Source organism: Physeter macrocephalus, chromosome 11 (assembly GCF_002837175.3).
Source record: "Physeter macrocephalus isolate SW-GA chromosome 11, ASM283717v5, whole genome shotgun sequence".
Lineage (NCBI taxonomy): Eukaryota > Metazoa > Chordata > Mammalia > Artiodactyla > Physeteridae > Physeter > Physeter macrocephalus.
Window position 1 is genome coordinate 48,128 of NC_041224.1, and position 15,231 is coordinate 63,358.

The 15,231-nt window shown below is 33.2% G+C and overlaps 1 protein-coding gene across 1 annotated transcript in view; it reads right to left on the reverse strand.

The window, feature by feature from the left end:
• Positions 1-15,231, reverse strand: part of PHIP (pleckstrin homology domain interacting protein) — a 119,706-nt gene that overhangs the window by 46,066 nt on the left and 58,409 nt on the right. Inside the window, exons 15-16 of the mRNA XM_028496239.2 lie at positions 4,801-4,929; positions 2,248-2,473 (exon numbers count right to left, since the gene is read on the reverse strand). Of these exons, the coding sequence (XP_028352040.1) occupies positions 2,248-2,473; positions 4,801-4,929 (355 nt within the window). The remainder of the gene's footprint in view (positions 1-2,247; positions 2,474-4,800; positions 4,930-15,231) is intronic.

Below are 15,231 nucleotides of genomic sequence, written 5' to 3' on the forward strand. Positions count from 1 at the left end.
GCCTGCGCATCCGGAGCCTGTGCTCCGCAAAGGGAGAGGCCACAACAGTGAGAGGCCCGCATACAGTGCAAAAAAAAAAAAAAAAAAAAAAAAAAAAATCTCATGTTTGAATCTGACATAGCTCAAGTTTACAACTGAGAAAACAATTAAAGTGTATTGTTCAGTGTAGATATAACAAAACTGCACTCAAACCAACTTATTACAATATCCAACATGTATGTTTACCTAACTCTATTTCCCCCAATAAATTTTACTACAGATCTAGATTTGCAAATAGAAATATAATTAGAAATGATGCTAAAGTTTTTTCAAAAAGTATTTTTCTTTTGTTCTATTTTTGTACCTGGCAAGTCTAAAATAATGAAGGAAATGATATTTACCCTGAATTCTGTGAACTACTATATAACACTTAAAAATTCTGTAACTCACTCTGAAGCCATAATTATTGCTCTGGGTTCTCTTGTAGCCCAATACCATAACTGGTGTCTATTTCATTTTCAAGATCAAGTCCACTTGTTACTCTAAGGGCAGCTTGGCATGGAAGAAAGAACAATGGACTGGGAGTCAGAGCTGGATTTGAGTCCCTACGATTCTGTGTACTTTAACTTGAACAAGACATAATGTTGTTAAATTTTCATTTTCTCAATTTTTAGAATTGGGATACCACAGATAAAAGGATTAAATGAGTGTTATTTATGAAAGCCCTTTAAAAACTGTTAAATGAAGGGAAGAATAATCACGATAATTAAGTAGCACTGATATTTTAATAAATGAGTCTTTTTCTTATTTCCCTGTGCCTGAAATCCCAGCCTAGGTACCTGACTGAGACCTGGGAAAGATCTGATTCTTGCCAGTTCCCCACTAAGGGAATGAAGACATTTATCTTAATTTCAGTCCTATGACCAAGACTTCTCTAACAATTGTGAATTCTCTAATCTGAAGCCTGCCTAGATTTCTCAAATCCTGCCTTTTCTTAGATTGAGTTCATGCTGTGTCCACGTACTGAAACATTTTAGTTTCACATACTCTAGATTCTTCATTATAATTTCACATGCCCAATCCTTTAATAAGAGATGATCGATTTTTCTGTGCTGCTTACAGAATCTAAATTCATTATTTAAAAGTTAACTCATTATATATTACATCCTATATATGTCCTTCATATCTGCTTAGAAGTTTTGTCCATTTATGCTAGTCGAGAACCTATTTTCATAAACACTTTTCTAGTCTAAAATATAACAAAGATTCATAATTGCAAAACTGGTTCAACTTTCTTTACAGTCCTTCCATTTATTTTCACTTAATAAATTAGTGCTATTCTTCTTGTCAAAAGCAGGGAAGAAGCCTGTAGACCCTGTCTCCATTTCAACTCCCATTCGATTCTTCAACTAATTCAACTATCACCCTCCATTACTTCACCCTCCAAAACAGCAACACTTTTCATTCCTATCTTAACTTTTCTTAAACTTTTAAAAGTTGATCACTTCTTAAAAACAATCGTTAACAAGAACAGGCTATCTAGTCTTTTATTTATTTATTTTTTAATATTTATTTATTTATTTGGCTGTGCCAGGTCTTAGTTGCAGCATGCGGGATGGGATCTTCGTTTGTCGCATGCAGGAGCTTTCAGTTGCCACACGCGAACTCGTAGTTGTGGCATGTGGGATCTAGTTCCCTGACCAGGGATTGAACCCAGGCCCCCTGCATTGGGAGCACAGAGTCTTAGCCACTGGACCACCAGGGAAGTCCCCTAGGCTATCTAGTCTTATTCTCCCTCACACATCATACTATTATTTGCTTTAATAATTATTCGTAATTTTTAACTGTGTATTTGTTTATAACTGTTTACTAATCTAACTCACTCCACGAGAGCAAGGATTGCATTTGTTTACTTCACTGCTGAATACCACAGCTTAGCAAGTGTCAGCGACAGAGGAGATTCACAATGTATGTTACTGAATGCATAAATAAATGAACTGACTCATCTCATACCAAATATAGACTTACCCTATTAGTCCTCAGAAGGTTATAAATAGATATAGACCAAAATTATTGCTTTAAACTCTAATGCTTCTTAACTGTCTTGCAATACTTAAGCATTATTCAAAGAACTTTAAAGAAGTATAAAAATCATTTTACTTCTCATTTGTTCAAAACAATTAAAAACAAAGTTCTACCCAATTATCAATTTTATAAGATTTCAGTAGGAAAAGGAAAATTTAGCATGGAATTAAAATGAGCATTTACCTGAGGAAGTTACCCCCATCTGAGGGATGAGTTGCTCCTCCCTGCAATTTTCACGACCAGGAACTAATCTCTGATATCTTGATGGATGAGGGTTACCATCGACATCAACCAAAAAAGGCGGCGGCATGAGATGAGGTGCTTGCTGAGTCTGTTCATCTAATACAAAATTGTTGGCATCACGGATAAGGGGCCGATAATCACTGTGAAAGAACATTTGATCTGCTATCTATAAAAAGAAAGGCCCATAAAAGATTGGACAAAGAAAAATTTATCATTATAGATTTCTAATGGAAGGCAAACATTTTAATATAAATCATGGTATTAAACAATAATATAAAAGAATATTATTTTCTTGAATTAACTGTAAATAAATCTTTGTATGTTCTACATTAAATTTTATGATTAGAAAAGTAGCTGCTTTGACTTGAGGATACGGGGAGGGGGAAGGGTAAGCTGGGACAAAGTGAGAGAGTGGCATGGACATATATACACTACCAAACGTAAAGTAGCTAGTGGGAAGCAGCCGCATAGCACAGGTAGATCAGCTAGGTGCTTTGTGATCACGTAGAGGGGTGGAATAGGGAGGGGGAGAGGGAGGGAGATGCAAGAGGGAAGAGATATGGGGACATATGTATAACTGATTCACTTTGTTCTAAAGCAGAAACTAACACACCATTGTAAAGCAATTATACTCCAATAAAGATGTTAAAAAAAGAAAAAAGAAAAGTAGCTGCTTTAAAGTTTCCCTGGAATAGAAAGAGACTGTATTCATAAAAAAACATTTAAAATAAGTTACATAATTTCAGATTAAATGGTAAAATTAAATCTAGGCATAAATCTTTCATCAGTACTTTTACTTTCCTAGGGCTATCATGCTTTATCTTATCTTTAAAATTACTAAATATGGTAATTATTTGTTTTAGCACTTTGCCACGAGAAATCAATTTATTCTCTGAATTAAACTCTTTAATGAAACCACTCATACAATTTAAGAAAATCCGTAAGTATACAGTAAGCATGGTTTATATAATAATATAAAAAATTAACGACATGATTTTCTAAGAGAATAAGCATTTTCTCTAAAATTTCTGAATATAAAAATTATTAACATGAACTCATACCTGACACATCTGTAACTTTAAGTTTTATCATTTAATTTGGAATTTCTTAAACCTGAACGCTTCAGTTTTTACTATGATAACCTTTTAAACAACTCTACCACAGATAAACAATTTAAATCTTTTAGTCACTAATCTCAGATAGGGTCTTTAATATTTAAAAATATTAACCGCCATCACAGTAGGCCATACATTTTTTTGAGAACCACATAAAAGCCACAGAATTGCACCCCAGACAAATGCATATTCTCCATATAAGTAAAACATTTTACAGAATTTCAATGAATCCCTCTATGGACATCTCCAACACCCATCTTATACACCCCAACCTAAGAACTGCAATCTAGACCTTGGTAGATCAGCTAGGTGCTTTGTGATCACGTAGAGGGGTGGAATAGGGAGGGGGAGAGGGAGGGAGATGCAAGAGGGAAGAGATATGGGGACATATGTATAACTGATTCACTTTGTTCTAAAGCAGAAACTAACACACCATTAAGTAGCAATTATACTCCAATAAAGATGTTAAAAAAAGAAAAAAGAAAAGTAGCTGCTTTAAAGTTTCCCTGGAATAGAAAGAGACTGTATTCATAAAAAAACATTTAAAATAAGTTACATAATTTCAGATTAAATGGTAAAATTAAATCTAGGCATAAATCTTTCATCAGTACTTTTACTTTCCTAGGGCTATCATGCTTTATCTTATCTTTAAAATTACTAAATATGGTAATTATTTGTTTTAGCACTTTGCCACGAGAAATCAATTTATTCTCTGAATTAAACTCTTTAATGAAACCACTCATACAATTTAAGAAAATCCGTAAGTATACAGTAAGCATGGTTTATATAATAATATAAAAAATTAACGACATGATTTTCTAAGAGAATAAGCATTTTCTCTAAAATTTCTGAATATAAAAATTATTAACATGAACTCATACCTGACACATCTGTAACTTTAAGTTTTATCATTTAATTTGGAATTTCTTAAACCTGAACGCTTCAGTTTTTACTATGATAACCTTTTAAACAACTCTACCACAGATAAACAATTTAAATCTTTTAGTCACTAATCTCAGATAGGGTCTTTAATATTTAAAAATATTAACCGCCATCACAGTAGGCCATACATTTTTTTGAGAACCACATAAAAGCCACAGAATTGCACCCCAGACAAATGCATATTCTCCATATAAGTAAAACATTTTACAGAATTTCAATGAATCCCTCTATGGACATCTCCAACACCCATCTTATACACCCCAACCTAAGAACTGCAATCTAGACCTTAGAAGCAGGCTAAGTAAAAGGTTATTTCTTCTGAAATATAAAGATTATTATCACTCCCTCTGCTAAATACAACCCCTAAACATCTATGGATTTAAAAGCAAACAAACAAACAACTATAAGGAGAAGATATATAGTCGTTGTACTCTACCTTGTCATATTTGCTACTGGAGCCAAAGCCAAAAATTAAAAGATGTCCATGAGAGTCTGTGCATGCAAAATGCTGACCATCAGGAGAGCATTTGCAGTCAAATACTGCACCATGTCCTTGGCCTTCAATCTGAAATGTATTTAACCAACAATCAGAAAACTGCCATTAAAATATAAAGAACTGGCTGGTCACTATTGTTACTAAAATTCTATGATAAAAGATATGTAAGTATATATCCTAATGAAGTGAAGATATAACAAACACAGTATAGTAACAAAATTTGTGAATATTCACGAAAAGTGCCAGATTAAAAGCCTTGAAAAACAACGTATTATCTTTATCCATAGACCAGACACAAGTCAGGAAATAAAACACCACCATTCTCCCCCACCCATAGTTCTGCTTCACGTCTTTAACCCAGATTTAAAATGGAATTGCGCCTTACAGTCCATCTCATCTGCATTTAATCAAGCCCTTTCAGCAAAGGCTGACAATGTGGAGTAACTGTAGCAATTGTTTGGTAACTCTTGAAGTAATAGCCAGAGATCACTGCTCACAAGACACTAAATTTTTCTTTTTGGTAATAAATTCCCTTGATGGTCTCATTTTTTAAATGGTGAATTTCAAAGGTTAAAGAAAAGGTTTTTTTTACCTGATAATTGTTTTCTGTTTTCCAGTTCCATTAATCCAGAACGAATGGGTTTCTCCCTGCAACCTGTCAATCAAACAGAGGTGGCCAATCACCACTCTGAATTTTTTTGCTCTCAGTGCTTCTTCAGACTATGTTCCAGTTGAAAACTTCTTTAGCAGTGTTCTGAAAGAGGTAAAAATTCTACCCTATCTAAAGCACAACTAGGGACTGAATTTCAGAAAACAACTAAAATAGGGAGTTGACTCCCTAACAAATAACAACTAAGGATGATTTTCAACAAATGTGACTGGATTTCTGGATTAGCAGAATCGGAACACACACACATTATCAGGTAAGAAATACCTCCTCTCTGTTCCGGTATCCACTGATCTAGAACAAACTGGTTTTATTAGTAATATCCCAATATCCCAGTAAATGCTTGGAAAAGAGAGAAGTGGTAATTTTCTTTCTTTAGTGTTCAAAATATGGCACAGGGATGAATGTACAGTTCACCAAGCACAGAAGTGAAATTAAAATTTTGAAGAATAGTTGATTTCTCAAGGAAGGTTTGCATTTTGGTCAAAAGAGAAAATGTTGTTCTAAAAGAAAGGGCTCTGCCTAAGAAGTTTATATAGTACCACAAATGGGATTACCTCAAAAAGAAAACTAATTTTTCCTTTGGCTTGTTGAAAAGAAGGAATGAGCACACAGGTGTTTATTAATGCTGTTTTGAACAGTGATAATAATGGAAAAGAAATAGGAATAACATTCCTTAAAATTTAATCACATGAAAGAAAACTGGTGAAGTAATCTAACATCTAATACACTAACGGACATAACATAAAAGCCAAGAAAATGAGTAAGTGAAACAGGATCATTTCATGGTTGTGAAGAAAGTTGGAGGATAAGATAACAGAGAAAGGGAACTGATTCCAAGTCTACTTTAAAACTATTCAAAAATAAGAAAGAACAGAACTACTTCTCCAGATTAACCTAAGGGCATTAGTAGATATATAGCTTCGTATTTTCCAAAAACGAAAGAATATAAGCAGAAATGTCAGGATTCACATCTCTTTTTCAGTGTTGTCTAGGGAAATAAAAAGTTACATGAACTGTTATAATACCTAATCACACGAACAAAGTTTAGCTCTATATAGAATTTTACATAAAAAACTCAAGACCAAAGAATTAAAAGTGTCTTGGCCATGTGTTATTAGATGTTTTATTTACCTCAATTCACTCAAAATTTCACAAAAGACAGAGAAAAACAACAAAAAACAAAAAAACCCCAACTACTTTATAAATCTAATATAATAAATGCTCCCAGAACTGTAATACTATTCTAAGTTTACAATTCTAAGTATTTGGGTAGAACAGAGGAAGAGATCTGAGAGTCTGACTCAGCAATACCAAAGTATGTCTGATGGATGTTCATAAGCATGGTATCCTTTATATAATGTTTAGACAATCTTGCTCTACATTCTTCTTTTGGGGAGGTGGCAGGGGGGAGTGGTGGTAAGGATTAATCAACCCTACACCCATGCTACCTACCAATGTTGACACATTTACAGTTAGTAGAAGATCTCTGAGAGAATACTTGGGAGAGGCGGAACTTCTATAGCTCTAAACAAGCAAAGAAAAAATAGCAATCCTATTGAAGATCACTGCGTTGCTATACAATAACACATGCCACTCTGAATATGGCAGGATGGTACAAATTCTCTTGGTATAAGCCATCTGTATAACTCCAGAGTGACTTTTATATGGAGAATATGAAAGTGTATTTCAAAAGTACATTATTTGGATTAACTATTCATTAAAGAAGACAATGGATCTGCTTTACTTACAAACCAATTAGAAAAGGTACCCATAACCTTACTATGTAAAATGCCAAATTTATCTTCAGAAAAAGCTCCTCAGATAATAAACAGCCCTAACTACAAAATGCTGTCTAGCCTTTCCAGTTGATACAGAGTAGGAAAATATTTTACTTTCCTATATAGCTAAATATACCCTATTTTTATGATTTATGCTATAATTAACTAAGCCAACCATTAAAAATAGTTAAATACTTCTCTCTGAAAAGGATTTCATCTTCTTAAAGCAGGGTCAGAATATTTATGACTAAGAACTCTTGAAGAAAAAATTTAATAATGAAGGCACTATTTGAATATGCATGTGTAACTAGAAAGCAATGAGATTTACGTTCAAAAACTAAAAGGAAGAGGGCTTCTCTGGTGGCACAGTGGTTAAGAGTCCGCCTGCCGATGCAGGGGATGCGGGTTCGTGTCCGGGTCCGGGAAGATCCCACATGCCACAGAGTGGCTGGGCCCGTGAACCATGGCCGCTGAGCCTGCGCGACCGGAGCCTGTGCCCCGCAACGGGAGAGGCCACAACAGTGAGAGGCCCACGTCCCGCCAAAAAAAAAAAAAAACTAAAAGGAAGAAAACATCCTTTCTATTCATATTAAAATTATGAGCCTATACATATTATATATCAACTACACTTCAATTAAAAAATACATTTAGATAAAAAGGTATATGAACCTATCATAAAATTAAATGCTCAACAGAAAAAGTCAACATAAAATTTAATATTGTACATAACTTATGCTAGTACTTACAGCATGCTCTAGTAAGTTTAAAAACAGAAAGAAATGAATAACAAATTTTCAAAATCAGTGAATTTTAGATGAACTATTCCCCTAATAATATCAAGTATGCTTGCTAAACATTATTTGGGACATATGTAAACAAAGACCACATAATAAAACTCATACTTGCTAAACCACAGTAAGGAAAGCTGAGAAAATCCATGAGGTAATATTCACTAAAAAGTGTAAAAATTTCAAGAAGAGTAAGAGTTAAAAGAAAATAGAAAAATACATTCAGCGACCATGATAAGGTTATTTTGTTTTGTTTTTTAAAGTAAGAGGTAAAAAGACCAGACAAGTTAAAATAATGACTCCTTTGTAGGAAAATTCTCATACTGACTAAAGAATTCTAGAAATATTTCCAAGAAATGAGCAGCACAATCTTGTCAGTTTAGAAGTTTACACTGAACTTGGAAAATATTAAATCAATGCAAAAACTTATGAATTAAGAGCTTTGATGATGACAGAATTGTCATATTTAATGAAGAATACTAGTACCCTTTTCAAGGCAGAATACAATCCACAACTTCTAATATAATTCTTGTGAAGTAGAAAGATGAATAATTAAAGGAGACAGAAGAGTGATGCCTAAAACTGAAGAGACCTCTCCTCTAGTAATGGGTAAATCACTTAATATCTCTGGGAAATGATAAAGGTCATTCAAATGATCACTAGAGTCCTACCCACTTCTAAAATCCTAACACCTAATATTCAGGAAGCCTTTTTTGGAAGAACTGGATAATCTGAAAATGAGGTATGCTAAAAGCACCAGAATGCAGACTAAAATTATAGGGTCTAAATTACATCAATTGTGAGGAACACACAGAGATGAATATGAGAAGTATGTACTCCTAAAGGAACTCAACACAAATCAGGATGCTTAAAAATATTGGCTTTCTGAGGCAGAATCATCCTTTTATGGAATTATTCCAAGTCTATGACCACAGTCAATTTTGGGGCCTCATTCATTTTTTAAAATATACCATTGATTAGAAGGGAGTAAGTATCTCACCTAGAAAATACTCCACAATTTCAAATTAGGAACCTTTCAAAATATCCTAATAATTTTATGGGATAGATTCATATCCCAAGAATAAAAGAGCTGAGAAACTAAATTTATGCTAAGAATTACCCTTAGAAAGTCTTCCTTATGTATAAAGAACCTTTAAAGCTTATCAACCTGGGGGAAAATAAACTTAATTAAGAATGTACACTATACACTGGAGATAGACACTGTCATACCTATGATTAAAATATGCTTAGGTCACCTTCTAATTACTACTATAGTAACAGTGTAAACCAAGAATATATCTTAAGGGAAACTATCCACACTCCAACAGTCCAGGTGTCATCAAGTTACTTTAAAAGATTATTTCTAAATAAATGTTTAACATTGAAAATTCTTTAATTAATGGTAACATTATTACATATGAATTAAAGATAGCTATTTAAAATAAATGGTGCCAAGATAAATAAGTTTATATAAAAAAAGAAACTTGTAACTAACTTAATAAAACCAGTAGATATATAAAAGTGATTCTGAAGAATCAACTCTAACGTTCATCAAAAGAAAAATGTATTACTAAAATAAACAACTCATCTTCAAATTTAACACCATTTTGTTTACCCATATTCTGATTTCTCTGACGGAAGTAATACTATTAATCAAGTCCTCCTTGAAACTGATTCTCCTCCTTTGGACTCTGACACAGCATGGTGTCTTCCCAACACACTTTCTGGAGACTGTAATCTCTTCTCCATTCTGCTAAACATGACTTAAGGTTGACCCTTAAACAATGAAGGAGGTTAGGGGTGCCAACCCTTTGCACACTCAAAAATCCACATATAACTATATAGCCAGCCCTCCATGTATACGCAGCTCCTCTGCATCGACGGTCTGCATCCCGTGGATTCAACCAACCACGGACTGGGTAATACTATAGTATTTACTATTGAAAAAATCCGCACGTAAGTGGACCTGCACAACTCAAGCCAATGTTGTTCAAGGGTCAACTGTATTTCTAAATGTTTAGTTTTAAGCCCTCTACACTGTCCTCTCTATCTCCACGAGGAGGTAGACATCTTTCTACACTGAAGACTACATTTCTTTCTCTCTACAACTAGCCTCTCCAAGTAGTCTATCTCCAAGTGCTGGCTGTCCATTTCCACAAAAAGTCCAACACTACGTCACAATAAACATATTAAAATATCAGTTTTCTTTCACATCTCTCATATTTCCATTAAGAGTATCACTGTTGTCAAGATCACCTAGGCTCAGTACTCTTAACACATTTATTAAATTTTCTGTCACTCTCTAGCTCTAATCCTTCTATCATCACAGAACACCAAGTCCTATGTATGCTTTTCTTTCACAAATTTACTACCTGTCGCTACAATGTTTCATCATGATTTCACTGATGAAAGCAGATCTCCCCCACCTATCCAATTTCATACCTGAAACACAACCACTGGCAACCAAAATATTTTTCTCTTAAGTTTCTAGAATATAAAGTAATTCACCAACACCCCCACTAGGTTAGCTAATCTTTATGTTTACAAGTAATTTGAGGGCACCAACACGCCATTTCAATTTATGCCTTTCATTTTATCACCCATTTTTCAAAGTCTATTCCAGAAAAACTTTCCAAATTACTCTATGAACATGGCTTAACATTTCTTATTTGGCTATTTATATAATATTCCTCTTACTTATAAAATTATCTTCTGACACAATTGTTATTTATCTTTCAAGGCATAATTCCAAATCTTCCTCCTCTGACCATCCACCCTGAAGTTATCCTTACATCTTTAGATATACCAATTATCTTTTCTTATATGCCACACTACCATTTCAAACTATTTAGCCATACTTAACTTTTCAGGTATATTTTATCTCCCCAACTTAACTGCAAGCTGGATTAAAAACAAAAACAAAAAAAGGACCACGTCTTACTCTTCCCATATTTTGTGTTTATGTACAAAATCACTCAAGTATCTGCTAATCAAAATGTTTTCACCTGCATGTTTGCACTCTGTAATTTTACATACTTTCCCTTATAACTATCAAATCTCAAAATATCCTTGTGATAGCAACGCATGGAACATGTCAAAGAATTACTACATAAAAAAAAGTAATTCACCAAATATAGTAAGACAAGCTCACATTCATGGCAACAAATATTAAGATATGTTTTTGATATCAAGATAGAGATGAGAAAGAGACAGAATCTAAAGAACCCCAGAAACCTGAAAGAAAATGACAATAACTGAAGTTTATAATCAGAAGATTGAAGGTAATTTCTAATGCAGAGGCTGAAACAAAGAATGGAAGCATCAGAAAAATCCTTTTAACAGAGTGCAGGTATATGACACCTTGTTAGATGATGATACATAGGTAATGAGATAAAAGGGAAGGAACGAAAGAGGGAAGGAAGGAGAGAAAGAAAAAGAAAAAAGGAAAGAGAAAGAGATGGAAGAAGAGAGAGGAAGAGAAAGGTCTTGAAATCTTGATTCACAAGAGAACACGATGCGAGATATACCTATTTCGAGCTTCTTTCTCCCTTTCCTTGATACATGCAGCTACAATTTGTCCAAAACTAAACTAGAGGTCACACTGAGAACATGTTAATGTCAGAAGTATGCATGTGCAAAAATTCTGAGTGGTGGATTGGCAGCCTCTGCTTGTTTGGAACGTTGCAAGGAGAAATATATTGTTCTGGATTAGTGGACACTGGAACATTTTTTTAAAATCTCAAGTAAAAGAAAGGTTAACAATTATAAAAAATAAGGAAAATTTAATTAAATAAATGAAAACTGTTATTTGGAATTTACCCATGAAACAACAAAAGCAAAGCAAAAATCAAATTCAGTAAAACTGCTTTCTAGCCAGAGACACTGTACTCTTCAATTAAAATGAAAACCAGACAAAAGGCAACAAACTAGAGCTTTGAATAACATAACAGAAATAGAACGATATGGAGAGAAAGAGACAGACAGACAGACACAGCTAGAACAATAGAAATAGAGAAAAGAGAGCAGAAAAGATAAAGCAAAAGTGCCAGAGACACGAGGAAAGCTACAAATCCCACTCCAAACATCTTTATTTTCTACCTAATAATAAAATGGCCTAGTACTAAGAAATTTCAAAGTCACTTTTCATATCTTTTCAAATTAAGTTAATACTCATTTCATTAAACTTGTAGTTAAAACTTAGCTGTACTGTGATAATTTAAAGGGAAAAAAGACTATAAAAAACAACTTTGTATTTTAGGAACATTTATGGTTGCATTAAACTTCTAAACTTGCCTACCTCTTTTGGGGGAATGGGGAATATAATACAAAAACCCTCAAGTTTAGTTCAGAGAGTTTGCACACGTTTTCAAGTTACTGTGCAAAATAATTTATCTGCCTCTTAGCATTTAACAGGAGTTTACAGCCTTTTAACTAGAATTTAGAACAACTCTTATCAAAACAAGATACCTCCTGTCACATCCAAAGACAGAACATGGGCTTGCTCAACTATACATCAATAGTTTGAAATATTCTTAATATACACTATCAGTCTTCAATAAAATATCCCAAAATACTCAACTTTTGCCCTGAATACTCAAGCTATACAGGATCTATTCAGCTGAAACATGAATAATTGACAGAGTTAGTAGACAAATGTAAATAAGTAAAGCTTAAGGCCTAGAATTTAGGTTTTTTAAAAGAATAAAGTTATGTTCACAGCGTTCTCTACAATATTCTCTTTAGCTTCTTTCTCTGGTTCATTAAAAATGAGGAAAGAAAGGCTCAAGCCTTCCACCTTACATATTATGCTTTTCCAACAAACGCTTTTAAAAGTTTACATTATTTTATTTTTAGTTAAAGATGAAACAACAGAGGGGCAGAGGAGTGCAAGGAGCATGTATTGTCTATCCCATTTGATACCCTGAGTTATACCATCTCATCATACACTTCTTACAAGTAACTAAAACCCAGCGCCCACCCCCAACTGCTTTTATCATTCAGATCGTCTATTAAGAGGAAAGCTAGCAATAAAAATGAGGAAAATAACCCCATCAGTTTTTCTAGACAACACCACCAGCAAGTTGAGAATTTATAAGATTTTGAAATGAAATGAATTAGGGGATTACGTAAGCATACAAGAAATTAAATATTTTTATCTCAACTCTCAATCTTAAATCTTTTAATCTGTTTACAGATTTAGGTGGTGCTAAAATATTGGAAAAACTGTACTTGATACAGGAAAAAGAAAAAAGGAATTAGAAAATTTATCTGAATGACGAATATCACGTGCCATACTACAATAAAATGTTAATGTTTCAAAATATTTTAAAATTTATTAACTTTATTAATAAATCGATTAAAATGCAATTACCATACGTCAAACATGGACTTTTAAAACATTCAACCTTTGAAACCACTGAAGATATATTTTTTATTCTAAAAATTTTTTAAAGATTTTTAGTTTAATAGGTGAGAAAAGTATAGTAAAATGCTGATTAACAAAAAATATTTGTTACATGATTCCATTACTTTTTGCAAAGCATTATAAATTTCAAGTAGAAAATTCAAGTATCATAAAAAGACTAATATTAAAGCAGTACTCTCAAAATATACTTGATAAAAACCTGTATTTTTAAGAATTTGTATATAGAATTTTTGCTCTTTTAAAGGTACAGTTTACATTCCTTATTTTCTGGCCATAGGTGCAATAGTGAATTTATTCAATACTTCTAAGCTTCAATCTAAAAACTCAAATGAAATATTACTTAATCTCAATACTTTGTGTAAACTTTTACAATTTCTAGTCTAGAAATGGGGTATATTCCACTAGAATTATTCATCCTTAAATCATCCAAGATACTATAATGAATCCCTCTACATGGTGATCAAAAGGTATTTATTAAATTGAACTTATGATTACTAGTACAATTTAATATCATGGATTGAATTTGTACCTGATCAACTTCTATGTTATTTTAGTAACTCAAAAACTTACTGATTAGCTACACACAGCCAAATAGTTATAACTATAGCCAAAACTCAACATTCATGATAGCAGACAGTGAACACAAGCTTCTACTTCTCCCTCAAATGGTTTTTATTTCCTTAATAGCAATGCTGGATGCTTTATCTTCTATCTGCCTATAGATTTAAAAAAAAAAAAACAATGAAATGAACAAAGGAGTGAAGAGCAAAAAGTAGGGCACTTAGGCAACTTGTAAATTAAGAGACAGAAAAATCATCAAGCTACATAATAAGATCTCAAAAGATCTACTCAAAGTTACTATCATTATGAAAACATTTTCCCCCTGGACATATCACTAACTGGACACAGCTGGGGAATTAGCTATGTAATGACCAACCACAACTAGAGATAGCATTAAGAACACATTAGCAGGGGACAAAAATCATGGGTTTAAACCCCAAATGCCCGTATGATAGCTTTGTGATCTACGTAAACCTGGGCAAATCACTTCATCTCTGTACAGTTTCTCCATTCATAAAACCAGTAACAATAAAATCTACCCTAATTATAATACAAGGTTTTCAATCTACCCATGAGAAATGAGGTATTAAGTATTTTCGAAGCAGAAGGATTTTGGAAGCTATTAAAAAGCATGCAAAAAATTAAAGTGAGTATCTATATTTTAATGTGATGAGGGATAGCTTATGTTCCAGCTTTTTAAATGCAAGATATATTTTTAATCCTTTTAAGTCTATGTTTTGTTTTTCTCACAGTTTGAAGATTCAATAGATACCATCCAGTTCTACTGTTACAAAAATTGGTTTCTTCCACCCTTTAGAGGCTTTTCTCTCTTATTCATAGAACGAACAGGAAAATAGCTTTATCTAAAACTCTTATTAAGCAAATAATACTTATTAAGGCAGTAATGTAACTAATCCCTTACCTAATTTCAAAGAGCATACAACATAATATGGCTGACTTCTACTCCTGGTTATAGCACTAATTTTTATTGGTCTAAGAGCAAGTCACTTCAATCTCAAGGTGCTGCAATTTTTATATCTACTGATAATGTGGAATATCAGTGTGATCAACTTACCTGATGAGGAAAAATTCACCTTTATAACTTAAAGGTGAAAGCAATATTCAAGTGTAAGAGAACACTTTCCCTCC